The sequence below is a fragment of the Dendropsophus ebraccatus genome, unplaced genomic scaffold (genome assembly GCF_027789765.1).
Source record: "Dendropsophus ebraccatus isolate aDenEbr1 unplaced genomic scaffold, aDenEbr1.pat pat_scaffold_648_ctg1, whole genome shotgun sequence".
Taxonomy (NCBI): Eukaryota; Metazoa; Chordata; class Amphibia; order Anura; family Hylidae; genus Dendropsophus; species Dendropsophus ebraccatus.
Genome location: NW_027210247.1, coordinates 11,747 through 25,257, shown reverse-complemented (window position 1 = coordinate 25,257; position 13,511 = coordinate 11,747). Strand labels below are relative to the sequence as shown.

Below are 13,511 nucleotides of genomic sequence, written 5' to 3'. Positions count from 1 at the left end.
AGGGTAGCCACCCAATAAACAACTCTTCCTACAGTACTTTAGAGTAAAACATTAAAGCGACTCTGTATGCACCACCCCACCCCACCAAACCACTAGTACCATCTGTTTGATGTTAGTACATCCTTACCAGTCGGGTCTTTTAAAATGCACCTGGTGCATCTCTCTCTCTCAGGAAAATATTAACCCCTTGCCAAAAAATGACGTTCCAGGAACGTCATGTAATGCAGGTAGTTCCTGGAACGTCATGCTGTCCCTGCCTCCCTCCTGCATCCCTAGCTGCAATTGGGCAGCAGGAGGAGGCTATTTCACACAGCCTCCTCCTGCTGCCACTGCCCGGAGGGGAGCAGCTAACCCCATAGATGCCGTGGTCCTTGGGACCGCAGCATCTATGGGGCATCCAGAGGGAGATCTGCTCCCTCCGACCCCCGGGTAACCATAGCAACCCAGACGCTACCCAATGCATGTGGGCTACTATGGTTGTAACAATCAGGCCCCTGCAGTGAGGCAGGGGTCTGATCGTTTGAATGAGCTGTCAGTGTACTGACAGCTCATTCACTCTATAATACAATACAGCACAGATGTGCTGTAATGTATCTAATTTTTGTACAAATTTTGTGTTTTTTACAAAAAAAACTACTTAGTGTATCAACCAAAGTATACCCCAAACATAAAGAGGAATATATGAGGAAAAAAACAAACTTGAATAACCGCAATAAAGGCATTGCAGAGTTTATTACTACATAAAGAGAGACAGGTCAGATTTGAAAAATACGCCCTGGGCATTAAGGCCAAAACAGGCTGCAGAGACAGGGGGTTAAATAGATTTGAGAGCACTAATATGCTGCAAATTATTAGGTCATTGTTATTACTATATACAAAATATATAGTTATAGCCATGGACATTACTAATATGTATCTCCTCTACGTTTTCAGATCGACCACATGTTCCCAGCGCTGGGTATTAGTGGTAAGTTCAGACATAAATAGGGATTAGTAAGGTTTACAGCTGCATGTTAGCACACGCTGGGAAAGACGGTTTAATAATAGAATTTTTGTAAACTGAATTGCTTTAATGTTAAAGTAAACCTAGCACTAACCTTGCCTATGCCTATGGTTTTATTATGGGCAGATTGGCACTGCAGTTCCAACAACTGGCTGCTTTTCTTAATCCGAGGTCCAGTTCTTGAGTTATAGGCAATAATATGTTTGTGAGGCGGTCTCATCAGGAGTGCTAGGACCACCTCCAGTGCACCAAAGAGGGTAATGGCATACATTGATTGTTTTAACTCAGGAAGAAGAACTCGGTTTAAGAAAAGCAGAAAAGAAAATGTTTGTAATCTGCATTGTGTCACTGAGCTGGCCATAAAAAAATCTTAGCACTAGATTCACTTTAATAACTATTTTTCCAATTTCCATCCATAATGTGTCAGGCTGTTGGAACTAACATACCCTGTTTCCCCAAAAATTAGACCTCCTCCAAAAATAAGGCATAGTGGAGAATTTACAGGTAGCTTAAATAAGCCCCCCCCAGAAAGTAAGACCCCCGCAGTCAACAGGGTTATGCTGGTTTGTGATGACTACTGTACAGTATACAATAGATATTCTTTTTTTGTAAATTCTTCACAGAAAAATAAGACATCCCCTGAAAACAAGACATGGTGCATCTTTGGGAGTAAAACTTAAAGCGACTCTGTACCCACAATCTGACCCCCCAAACCACTTGTACCTTCAGATAGCTGCTTTTAATCCAAGATCTGTCCTGGGGTCCATTCGGAAGGTGATGCAGTTATTGTCATAAAATATTACTTTTAAAATTGCAGCCCCGTGCCCTACGGGCGTATCTGTCCCCTATCTTTGCACCACCCCCTCCGTCCCTCCTCCCCACCCTCTTCATTATTAGGAATGCCACTGGAACAGATACTTCTGTTTGAACATTGCACAGGTGCCTTAATGATCCAGGCCATGTGCTGTGGTTACACAGGTGGGGAATAGGAGGCAATCTGCCTGGAGCATTCCTAATGATGAGGAGGGTGGGGAGGAGGGACGGAGGGGTGGTGCAAAGTTAGGAGACAGATACGCCCGTAGGGCACGGAGCTGCAATTTTAAAAGTAATATTTTATGACAATAACTGCATCACCTGCCGAACGGACCGCAGGACAGATCTTGGATTAAAAGCAGCTATCTGAAGGTACAAGTGGTTTGGGGGGGTCAGATTGTGGGTACAGAGTCACTTTAATATAAGACACTGTATTATTTTCGGGGAAACACTGTATCCGTGTGTGTAAAAGGCCCCTTCGCATGTATCTTTACCATATATTTTCATGTTGTGGTAGGGCCAGACGAGACAAAAGTGCTGCAGGTTTTCAGCTGCAAATTTGCGTTTAGAGAGGAATATGGAAATGGAAATGTTCATTATTTTCTGAAGCACAATTTGCCTATTCTGCATTTAATGCAGAGAATCTGTACTAAATTCACAACAGCAAAAACTTTAAAGTGCATGCACTACCTAGATTTTCCTTCACTGATTAGAATCAGATACTAAAAGCTTGTCTTTTATTCTAATCTCCTATTTTCTGGGTGTTTTTTTTTATTTTTTTCCCCTCTTTATGTACATTGTTATGGGGGCTGCCGTGTTGCCTGAGCTGTATTTAACAGCATTTAGTGACATGCTTTACTCATAGACATAGACAGACTCCCTTGAGATGAATGTGAAACATTACTGAACGTACTCTGTGACCTTTAAGAGTTAACTCCACAGGGAGCTGCTATTGTCTCCTTCTATCTACTGGTGTCACATGTCACTGCAATGCTGTATAGCAGCCTCCTCCTTATCATCACAGACAGAACAGGAAGTCTCTACTTAGTTTTAGCCCCAGTGGCAAGAATGAAAACTGCAAGATTTCAGGATTATTTCATAATATTGATAGCAAAATGGAAAATTAGAAAAAAATTACCAAAAATTCTTTAAAAATATGTTTACCATAAAAGCATTGTTTAAACTGTAGGCCATCCTCTAATGACACATTTCCTTTAATATCACAATTAAAAAACCTCAAGATTGGTCAGTTTCCACACAGATTTTCTGCTGTTTTTTTTACCCAGTGTGTGAATGAAATTTCTAGAATCACAATAGCTACTGTTTTCCAAATTGTAATAATAAATTTGCTGTCATATTTTAATTAGTTTTGCTTTTTCAGATCCACTGCCTTACATCTGGCCTAAATCAGAACCCACTTTTAGCCCATGTGGAAGCCTCCTGCAGCAGAACCTGACCCCTGCAGATTCTGTTGTAAAACCAACTACCTCTGCTGGGTACCCTGGCGTTGAATTGTCTCCCCAAGGCATGGTGCCACAACCTGTAGTTCTTCCTCTTTCAGAACTCGTTCCCGCAGAAAGTATGGAGCCAGCTCAAGATCCAGCACTTCCTATACAAGGGGTAATGACGGCCCCCATTGAACAAGGCATACCAGAGTTGCATATTAGTCCTCAAATGCTGCCATGTGAGTAGAAACATGCAACCACAGTACAAACAACATGCTTGTGTAACCATATTTTCACTGATAATTTATTAGTAATTGTAGCATTGGTTTTCTTTTAATTTATGTACATGATAAATGCCATGGTGTGCATTACATTAACACACCTAGCGTCATACAGCAGGGACTGAATGAGCTGAGAGCTCTTGCACTACGTAGATGTTGGGTGCACAATGTTCAGTTGAGGGTCTTACATGAGCCTGTACAAAAGCATTGCATTTACTGAGACACATTAAACAAGGAGAGCAGGAGTTTTGTGCATGTGTAGTTTAGACATTTAGCATATTAAGAAGAGATGATTCCTAATTGGCTGTCACTGTACATCGCAGTCTGTTAGTAGTTTCGCATAAGTTTATGCCATCTACTTACTGTACTCTCACTTTGTTGTTGCAGTGACTGACTTAGAAATAAAGTTCTTATATAGAGGGAAGCAAGCAGGAGCGATGATTGTCAGTAACCCTCATGGGTGCCGCCTTTTTTACAGTAACCTTGAGCCAACTCCAGAGCAAGTGGAATTGTTTGGTCCTACAACTTTGGAACAAGTCCGGTTTCCTGGGGCAGCTGATATCGGAAATGAAAAGCAGAAGTTCTACACTAACCATCTTTTGGACGTTATGGATCGAGGACTTATACTTACCCTGCAAGGACAGGATATCTATGCCATCCGATTGTGCCAGTGCAAGGTCTTCTGGTCTGGACCATGTGCAAATAACCTAGGTGGACCCAACCCAATAGAAAGGGAAAAGAGAATCAAAGTATTCAGCCTAGAGACCTTTTTAAATGGTGAGTTTGGTTTCAGTTTGCAAAGTTTTAACAAGTTATTAAAAAATGCAAGTTGGGGGTTAAAAAATAAGTTTTCTATGAACAAGAAGTCGTGCTGTCCCTGGTTTCAACCAATAAACATCTTGCATTGCAGAAAGAAAGCCTGTCTCGACACCTCTCATATAACATTTGTATATGCCGTTTTTCACCATTTTCACCTTTGATGGCACTTTTTCATAGCCTTAGTTGTAGGAAAATATTATATACTCTAATTATAACAGTTTTTTTTTTAGTGATTGATGAGTTTAAGAGGGGAGGAGAATAGTAAGTGATAAAGAGACTTAGAGATCTAATAAGTTGATTTGAAAATTTCTCATTCATTTGTACTATTGATTTATTTAAAGTTTGTTGAAAGATAAGTGGCCATTAAAGTGTACCTCTCATCATAGAAAACTTAACATTTCATGTAAAAAGTTTTGAACAATCTGGGTCTGAGTGTTTAGACCCGTATTAATTGTGAGAACGAGCCGGAAGAAGACCACGTTAGAGTGGTCCTCTCCTGACTTTGTGTCACTTGATGAGTCAGGCTACTAATGTAAGCCTATGGAGTCCAACTCTTTCACTGACACAGAGCAGGGAGTGTGGTGCAGTTAACTTGAGTGGCAATTGTCAGACTTTAGGCCCTTTTACATAGAACGACAATCTGTCGATACAGCAGGTTATCGCTCAGTGTGATAAAGACAATGATCAGCCTAAGAAACTATCATCAGCTGATCGTTGTTGTGTAAACCTGCTTAAAAACTATTGGCTGCTGCCACACATTGCTGCATGTAGAGGTGTGCGGCCAACTGCTTATGACTTATATACTTGCCTATTCTCCCCCAGTGTCCTACAGCCTTTTGCCTGTGTTCTTCGCTCTATGCTGACGCTTCTAGCCCTGTCTCTTTAGTGACAGGCTACTCAGCAAATCACTGGCCGAGACGGGACAGCAATATGGACAGTGATTAGCTAAGTGGCCTGACACTGAAGAGACGTCAGCAGGGAACACAGGCCAAAGGCTGCTGGACCTGGTATATAGGGAAGTATAATCTTTTATATTTCATGTAAAAAGCAAAGGCTGCATGAACATGGCTAATGGTATATATATATACAGTCCTTGCTGCATGATAATCGCTTTCTTTGAAATTTTAGGTCTTACTATGCAGAATGCCCACTGACCTGGTCTTATGTTAGGCGCAAAACTATTTAAGGCATTGGTTCTAATAGGGCTGCTGATATCCACTGTCCAAGGCTCCAGTAGGGACTAGGGTGAGATTTGGAACATCAAAGTAAGAAACTGTTGTGGTATCAAGTCCAACCCCTGATATTTTAATAAAACTAAAACTCCCAGAGCTGTGCACGCTGTGGCTGCTGGAGAGGATGATGACAGAGGGATGCTCAGTGTCCCTCAGTGTCCCCCTTCCATCATCCTCTCCAGCAGCCACAGCCCGCACAGCTCTGGGAGTCGAGTCGTGACATCACCATGTTATCCAGGAAGTGAAGCCTTGATGCAGTAGTAAGTGCAGGGAAAAAAGCACTTTATAAGCATTTCCTGTAATAACTGTATATTGGGGATTTGTATAACTTTTAGGGGAATACAATACTTCAATAAAATTTTTCGCCAGACTTCTCCTTTAACCCCTTTGGGTGATTTTAGTGCCATTAATGAGCCTCCTTCATGGTGCACAACTGTTTTTCATTCTCCACATTTCAGGGGATGGGATTAGAGCTGGGCTGCCTGTCAGTAGTACACACACAATATTTCCTATGCCTTACTTAGTTTGCCATCACAGTATAGCATCTACTCCTCTGCTATACCATGAATTAGTGCTTGTAAAAATGCAACAAACAGGCTGACAGTGTGCTGAGGGATGATTTACTCAGAACACTACTGTAGGCGACATGTTGGGGGGGAATTACTAATTCCCTGACTTTGCAAGGTGCTATGTGAGCTGAAATAAAAGAAATTGCAGCAGCAAAACTAGGAAGGGGTTACACTAAAGGGAACCTGTCACCCCCTGTGACGGGGTGACAGGCTCTCGACCCTCCGCTACAGCCCCCTATACTCACCTGCTTCTGGATCCGGTCGGGTCACGGAGATATCAACCGATGCAGCCCGCTGAGAGATGAGTCCAACGCTCATAGAGAATGACGGAGCGCTGGACTCTCCGTCATTCTCTATGAGCGTTGGACTTATCTCTCAGCACGCGCGCCGGGCTGCAGCGGCTGAGATCTCCGTGACCCGACCGGATCCAGAAGCGGGATCAGGTGAGTATAGGGGGCTGTAGCGGGGGTCGGGAGCCTGTCACCCCAGCACGGGGGGTGACAGGTTCCCTTAAGCACTGAACTGCTGCTGCTGACAAACTAAAGGGAGAGGGGATTACACTGCAGCTCTGTAGATATCATGCAGTAGGTACACTGGTATAAAAGTGGCAACCATAAGGCCAGTGAAGCCTGTCAATGTTTTGCATTATGACTTCTCTACACAGTCATTTTCATGTCTTATTTTATATCATACGTCATGGTGCTTGTTCCAGTAAAACGTGATCTTTTATCACTTGCGGATTGTGCTATTTGGGCAGGGCTTTACGGCTGAAGCGCCACTTGGCCCTGCCTACAATGCCACCGTTGGCCCCGCCTCTCGTGATGTCATTGCTGCATAGGCCCAGACCATTGGAAGGGCCGACCTAGAGGGGGTGGGGCCTAGACCTTTAGGCTGTCTTGTTTCAATGGTCAGCGAGGGGCAGACCTATGTTGCGATGACGTCACGAGGGGCGGGGGCAACAGTGTTGTTGTGGGCGGGGCTACGTGGCGCTTTGGTCGTAAAGCCCTGCCCAGATAGCACAATAGTGGCGCTTTGGTCGTGAAGCCCTGCCCAGATAGCCCAATCCACAGATGATAAAAGATCACCTGTGTAGAGAAGTCATAATGCAAAAAGAGTATGACAAAAGTATGTGGACTATGCATCGCCAAAATTACAGGGTGCTCAGAAGATGAGAGGAACGTAAATAGTACCAACAAAACTGGAAGGAAAGGCCTGTCATATGTACTCACTGGCACACCAAACAAATAAAGAAGAAAATATGTATCTTTATTTCACATAAATCAAAAAAACAAACATCACACTGGGACATAAGCAGTTAAAAACATCTAAAAAAAAACCAAATACCTCAAGGGGGCCCCACTACATATAGGGAAAAGCCCCCAGGACACTGACAAACCAAAATGGCAATGACCATATCTAACCAATGAATCTGATGTGATAACTATGCCCCACTACTGTCAACAATGATTATGAGGTAGAGAAACTACCAAAAGATATGCAAAAACAAGCAAGGGCAGATATAACCAAAATATTACCAAATTGTCAGAAGGTCCATGCAAAAATAATAATAAAAATAATAATTATAATAATAAATAATACAAAAAGGGGGTGACAGTGTCACTTTAAGATGTAAGAAAGCTTAACCCCTAGGCAACCTAGGACGTACCGGTACGTCCTGAGCTATGAAGCGCGCTCCAGAGTGGAGCGCGTTTCATAGCAGGTGGGGGCCGCTGGCGATCGCGCTGCAGCGTGACATTAACTCCTTAAACGGCGCGATCGCGTTTAAGTGTAAGTGACTGGAGTCCCCTGTCACTTACCGATCGGGACCCCCGCAGTGTGACTGCGGGGGTCCCGATCGTTAAAACGGACCGCCGGAGGTCTCTCACCTGCCTCATTGCGGTCCGATCAGCGCTCTGGTCACTGAGCCTGCACAGGCAGGCTCAATGAGCAGAGCGCCGATAACACTGATCAATGCTATGCCTATGGCATAGCAATGATCAGTGTATAAAATAAAAGTAATGTATGTACAAGTCCCCCAAAGGGACTTAAAATGTGTAAAAAAAAAAAAAAGTTAATCACTAACACATTACCCCAAAACCCCTCCCCCAATAAAAGTTTAAATCACCCCCATTTTCCATTATATAAATAAAACATATAAAAATAAATTAATAAACATAAAAATTAAATAAAATAGCTAATTGTCAAAAAAAGGATTTAATAAAAAAAAATATATATATAACATTAGAGAATCTGTGTAAACCTGCATATGGTTGTGTTCGGACTGACCTATAGAATAATGGTATCATGTCGCTTTTACCATATAGTGCATTACGTAGACACAGGAACCGCCCAAACGTTACCATATTGCATTCTTTTTTACAATTTCACCTATTTCTATCTTCATAAATAATAATTTTGGGGTCCCGTCATACATGTAATGGTAAAATGAAAGGCGCCATTACAAAGTACAACTATTCCTGTAACAAACAAGCCATTACATGGCCCTGTAAATAGAAAACTGAAAGTGCTAGAGCTCTTAGAAGGGGAGGAGGGAAAAACAAAAGCGCAAAGATCAAAACTTGCGCGGTTCACTGGGTAATTTTGGGCCTGGTCTTTAAAGGGTTAAAGGGGTGGTGCCACGAAGAAATGTTAAATGCAACATGTATTAAACTTACAAGAATTTCTTAAAATGTATTATTTAAGAGATATAGCCTTACTAATTATCCTATGTGCCTGCTTTGTCGGATACCCTGTTGCCCTTGGATAAAGGGAACCTGTCACCCCCCCCCCCCAGAGCCCGGCTGACCCTCGGTGGAGACCCTTATACTTACCCCGTGCACGAAGTCCTGCTCCTGAACCCGCTTCCGTTGCTGAGATATCACCGTTGGAAGCCCAGCGTGCACCCATCAGAGATGAGTCAGACGCTCATAGAGAATGACTGCTCCAATAAAGGAGCGGGTCCAGGAGCGGGACTTCGTGCACAGGGTAAGTATAAGGGTCTCCACCGGGGGGTTGGCCGGGCTTTGCCCCGGCACAGGGGGTGACAGGTCCTCTTAAAGGCCCGTTGGGCATCCACTTTCTTGGGTCACACATGCTCAGTTCAAACTCAGTCACATGACCCGTCCCATTATAACAGACAGCTGGTTTTCACTTCACATGCATGCAAGTAAGGGGGTTGTGGCAAAGTGTGTGTGTATGTATATATATAATATTGCACATCTGATTATACCTTCTTTGCTTCATATTACTTGCCAGCGCCGAAGGATGCATACAGATAATGAATGTTTTTTTGTTTTTGTTTTTTTTTGTCTGCAGAACTCATTGCATGCCAGAAAGGGCAGACTAATGTGCTTCCACCTTATGAGATATTTTTCTGCTTTGGGGAGGAATGGCCAGATCAAAAACCCAAAGAGAAAAAGCTTATTACAGTGCAGGTAATGAATATGTCAGAAAATCTGTGTCAGCATATTATGAACAATTCTGTTTTTTTCCTCAGTTCTTTCTCATAGAATATGAGATAAATAGCTATAAAGGTGATCAGCTGATTTTCACTAAAGGGTCAGACGGTTGTATATGCAGTGAAACCTCTATGAGCTGACTAGAGATGAGCGAACTTTTCAAAAGTTCGTTCCGACCGGACTTCCGGATTTTTTTGAAAAGTTTGGTTCGACCGAATTTCGGATTTCTTCGGATTTCATAGTTTAAAGCATCTATATGATATGGGTGTAGTGTATTTGGTTGAATTTAGCGCTCTACAGTCAGTAACATCATCTTTTCAATATCTCAAAGTCAAATTTTTTTTTTTTTTTAGACTTTAATATTCACCATTACAGGGTCTATGCAGGAAAAAGGTCACAAATTCAGTGAAGGAGCAGCAGTAGTCATTGGAGGCCAGTGGAGGTCCAGCAATAGTCATTTGAGGCCAGTACAGGAGCAGCAGTAGTCAACACCTATGTCATATACACTCTCGCAAGGGTCCAACTATAGTACTTGTATATCTGTATAGCACTTTTTTTTTTTTTAGTGTTTTATTCTACACACATGCACAAGATATATATTTGTGCCTCAGGAAAACACCTATGTCATATACACTCTCGCAAGAGTGACAGTATAGTACTTTGATATCTGTATAGCACGTTTTGGTTCTGTGCACCCTTTGCTTTCCTATGCTTAATCTATCTACCTATCTATCTTTCGCCCTCTCTATTTTTCTCTCTCAATCATATGTTTCTCCTCTCCGCTTCCCTAAAAATCTTTTTGTCTTTGCTTTTGTAGAATATCTTCTCAGTACAGCAGGGTGCAGCAGCAGCGTTTTGTCACTAACGAGGTCTGTGCACTGTTAACAGTCTCCTTCCTCTTTCTGTGCAGACTGCCTCATGTGGTCATGTGACCGCTCCTCTTAAAGCAATACCAACGTCACACAGGGGGTTGGCTAGTGCAACATCCCTGCTGATTGGATGTGTTCCGGGCATCATGGGAAAGTGCTTTTCCCGCCCAGAACACTTCCTGTTTTCTAAAATGGTGGCTGCCATTTTAGAAAGCAAGGAAAAATCTGACCAGACTTGGACTTTTGAAAAAATCTGAACTGGATCCCATACCGGCTGAAGCGGTTCGCTCATCTCTAGAGCTGACCACCCAATTCTGCACAAAAAAAAATTCATTTCTTTATGGGGGTGGTCTAGCCAAACATCAATGTAGAAAATGCAGAATCATGTCTTTTATCATGTGTTTAATGAGACTGCATTCATACAGCAAACAGTATACTGTGTTGTGAACTTATATATGGGAAGTATTGCTCAGCCCTAAAACTATTGTTTGAACTGAATACAGTATACCATAAGTACAGTATCAACTCTATACACTATTCTATTCCATCATTGGTATCAGGAGCTCTTTACACCATTCTACTACATCACTGGTATTACATTCTATTACAGCAGTGACCAGTGACAGTGAAGAGGGGGAGGGGGCATAGATTGTGGCAATGCAGTTCGCCAGCTTCTGTAAGCAGCCAGGACACCCTCCCCTCACTCCTTGTGGCCTTTGTAAACAGCCAGGACACCCCTCTCTTCTCTTTGTTGGCCTCCGTAGGCAGCCGGGACACCATAGGCCTAAGGTCTCTGCTGTCCATGGCTACCATTGGGATTCCGCGGTCACATTATAGAGTTAAAAGTCAGCACTGGAGCGTGACTTCAGTGCTGACAATTGTGGCGGGCCCTGGCTATCACTGACAGCCAGGACCCACCACGGTTGACACAGGCACAGCTTCTCTGTGTCTGTGTCATCCAGAGTACACTAATTACCAGGGAAGTGGGGGGGGGGGGTCCCACTGGCTGCTGAAGCCATGAGGCCACTGTGGGTGTAGTTCCTGGACACTGGTGCTGTTTCTTCCTCCTCCCAGCTCAGCTGCACCTCCTCCTTTCGCCCTCTACCCTATTTCTTTCTGCTCGCGTGCTCCCTCCTTCTTCATGGCCCCGTCAGCCCTGTCAGGTAGCAATTTTAACATGTAAGTCCTGCTGCTGGTCTTTTTATGGGAGTCTTCAGCTACAAAATCTGCTCAAAAGTAGTGGTCTTTGGTTGGATCGGGGTGGACTTCTAAAAGAGAGGCATTGTCCATAAGAAATAATGGTTAAAAAATTGATCACAAAGAAGTGTGTGTGTGGGGGGGGGGATCTTTTCAAAGAAGTGGTCTACTTGGGATGTTTCACTGTATCTCCCTTTACAGCAACTGCTTTAGGTGAAATGTAGTAGTATATGGTTTCTGTTAGGATGCTTCTTCAGAGCAAGCTATGCTACATGTTTCTAGCTTTGATCTTTGTGTAGGGGACTTCCCTCTATGACCTCATGGATCATTTAGACAGGAATAGTCCTAGTGGGTCAACTCCTTTTACATGAATTTACAATAGCAACTGTTTAATTGTGGTTCAATTTAATAATGTATGCAAAAAAAAAAACTCACAGCACTCTTCAATGTGAACTGGTGCCATTTAATAATGTATATATTTTTTTGTTACCCTTTAGGTTATTCCTGTAGCTGCCCGCTTACTATATGAAATTTTCACAGGAGAGTCGTCCTGGTCTGCAGATAGTATAAAGCTCCAAATCTCTCATCCAGACCTAAAGGATAAGATGGTGGAGCAATTTAAGGAACTTCATCAGCTATGGCAAAGCCAGCAGACCCAATCTATGGGCCCAAATGCAGGAGTATCTAACCCTGGAGTAAATGTCAGCTCTGGACCCTGGCCCATGCATTCAGGAAGCATGCAGTAATAAGACTGCTAGATGTACAAGAATGTGGTTTGTGAAACTGTGTTTAGCACAGCGACTGAGAATACTGTTACAGAACCACATGAATTCGGTGAAATATACATCATCTACCTTAGAGGATAAGGTAGAAAGCACTGAGAGGCTTATGTGTCTGGTGTAAAAAAGAATGATACAGTTATGTTTCTAGTGCAGAAATCTCAGGAATAATGTCCCAAACCGTTCTTTGGGGAAAAAAAACTGAACTAGAAAAATGAATGGCCGATAAACCATTGCTCATGGTTTATCCACTCTTTATGATGTTTGTGCAGAATAACATGGCGTTCATATGGCAGCGATCCATGTTCACACTTATGGTGAAACACTGAAGTTCAGTAGTATGCATATATCACTCTAGATAAATATGTAGAATATAGAAGGGAACAGGGATGTGGTTTCCATTTCTGCTTCTTCTAAGCTTGTTGTCTTCTGCTAAGGAAGTTTTGTATATCTAAAAAGAACCTTTCATAGTAGCGAAGGTTTTATTTTTTTAAGTAGAAAAATGTTTGCTTATCTGTCAGCTTTGCCTAATATTGCAGCTCCCAATGCAATAGTAAGAATAGACTGTGGCAAGAGAGGAAAATGTATTTTTTAAATAACATAAATATATATACATACAGTGTAAGGTCCTACACATGAACCTGTATCTCAATAAAGATGCTAATGTTGTATTTAATTATTCTTTACTTCCTGTCTGTGTTGTAGTTCTTATTGATTTAATTAAAGCTTTGTCTTTAAGGGAATATGCAACCTTGCATCAATATACACACATATATATATATAATTGTATTTTTTTTTTTTTAAATAAAGTACGAACCATGAATGTAAGCTGCACTTTTGGGCCGAAAAGGGAAAATTAAAAAATAAAAAAAAGTAAATAGTTCAGATCCGAACAGTCTGGTTGTGGACTGCGTGCAAAAAAAAAAAAATCTGGTTAAGCTGAAAAACAATGGCCTGGGATTCATTTTTGTTAAAGCACAGCACATAGTTTTCTGGTCAGTAATTCTAAACAAGATCTCCACCCAAAATATTGTGTGCTCCTCTCA

At 42.3% G+C, this 13,511-nt stretch overlaps 1 protein-coding gene across 2 annotated transcripts in view; it reads left to right on the top strand.

Moving 5' to 3' along the window:
• The window catches only part of LOC138778150 (interferon regulatory factor 5-like), a 29,510-nt gene extending 16,359 nt beyond the window's left edge, over positions 1 to 13,151 (top strand). For both annotated transcript variants that reach the window (XM_069956414.1, XM_069956413.1), the window contains exons 5-9: positions 934 to 967; positions 3,198 to 3,500; positions 3,930 to 4,319; positions 9,478 to 9,596; positions 12,184 to 13,151. In XM_069956414.1, coding sequence (XP_069812515.1) covers positions 934 to 967; positions 3,198 to 3,500; positions 3,930 to 4,319; positions 9,478 to 9,596; positions 12,184 to 12,432 — 1,095 coding nt within the window. In that variant the 3' untranslated portion in view covers positions 12,433 to 13,151. The remainder of the gene's footprint in view (positions 1 to 933; positions 968 to 3,197; positions 3,501 to 3,929; positions 4,320 to 9,477; positions 9,597 to 12,183) is intronic.
• Positions 13,152 to 13,511: the final 360 nt, after the last annotated feature.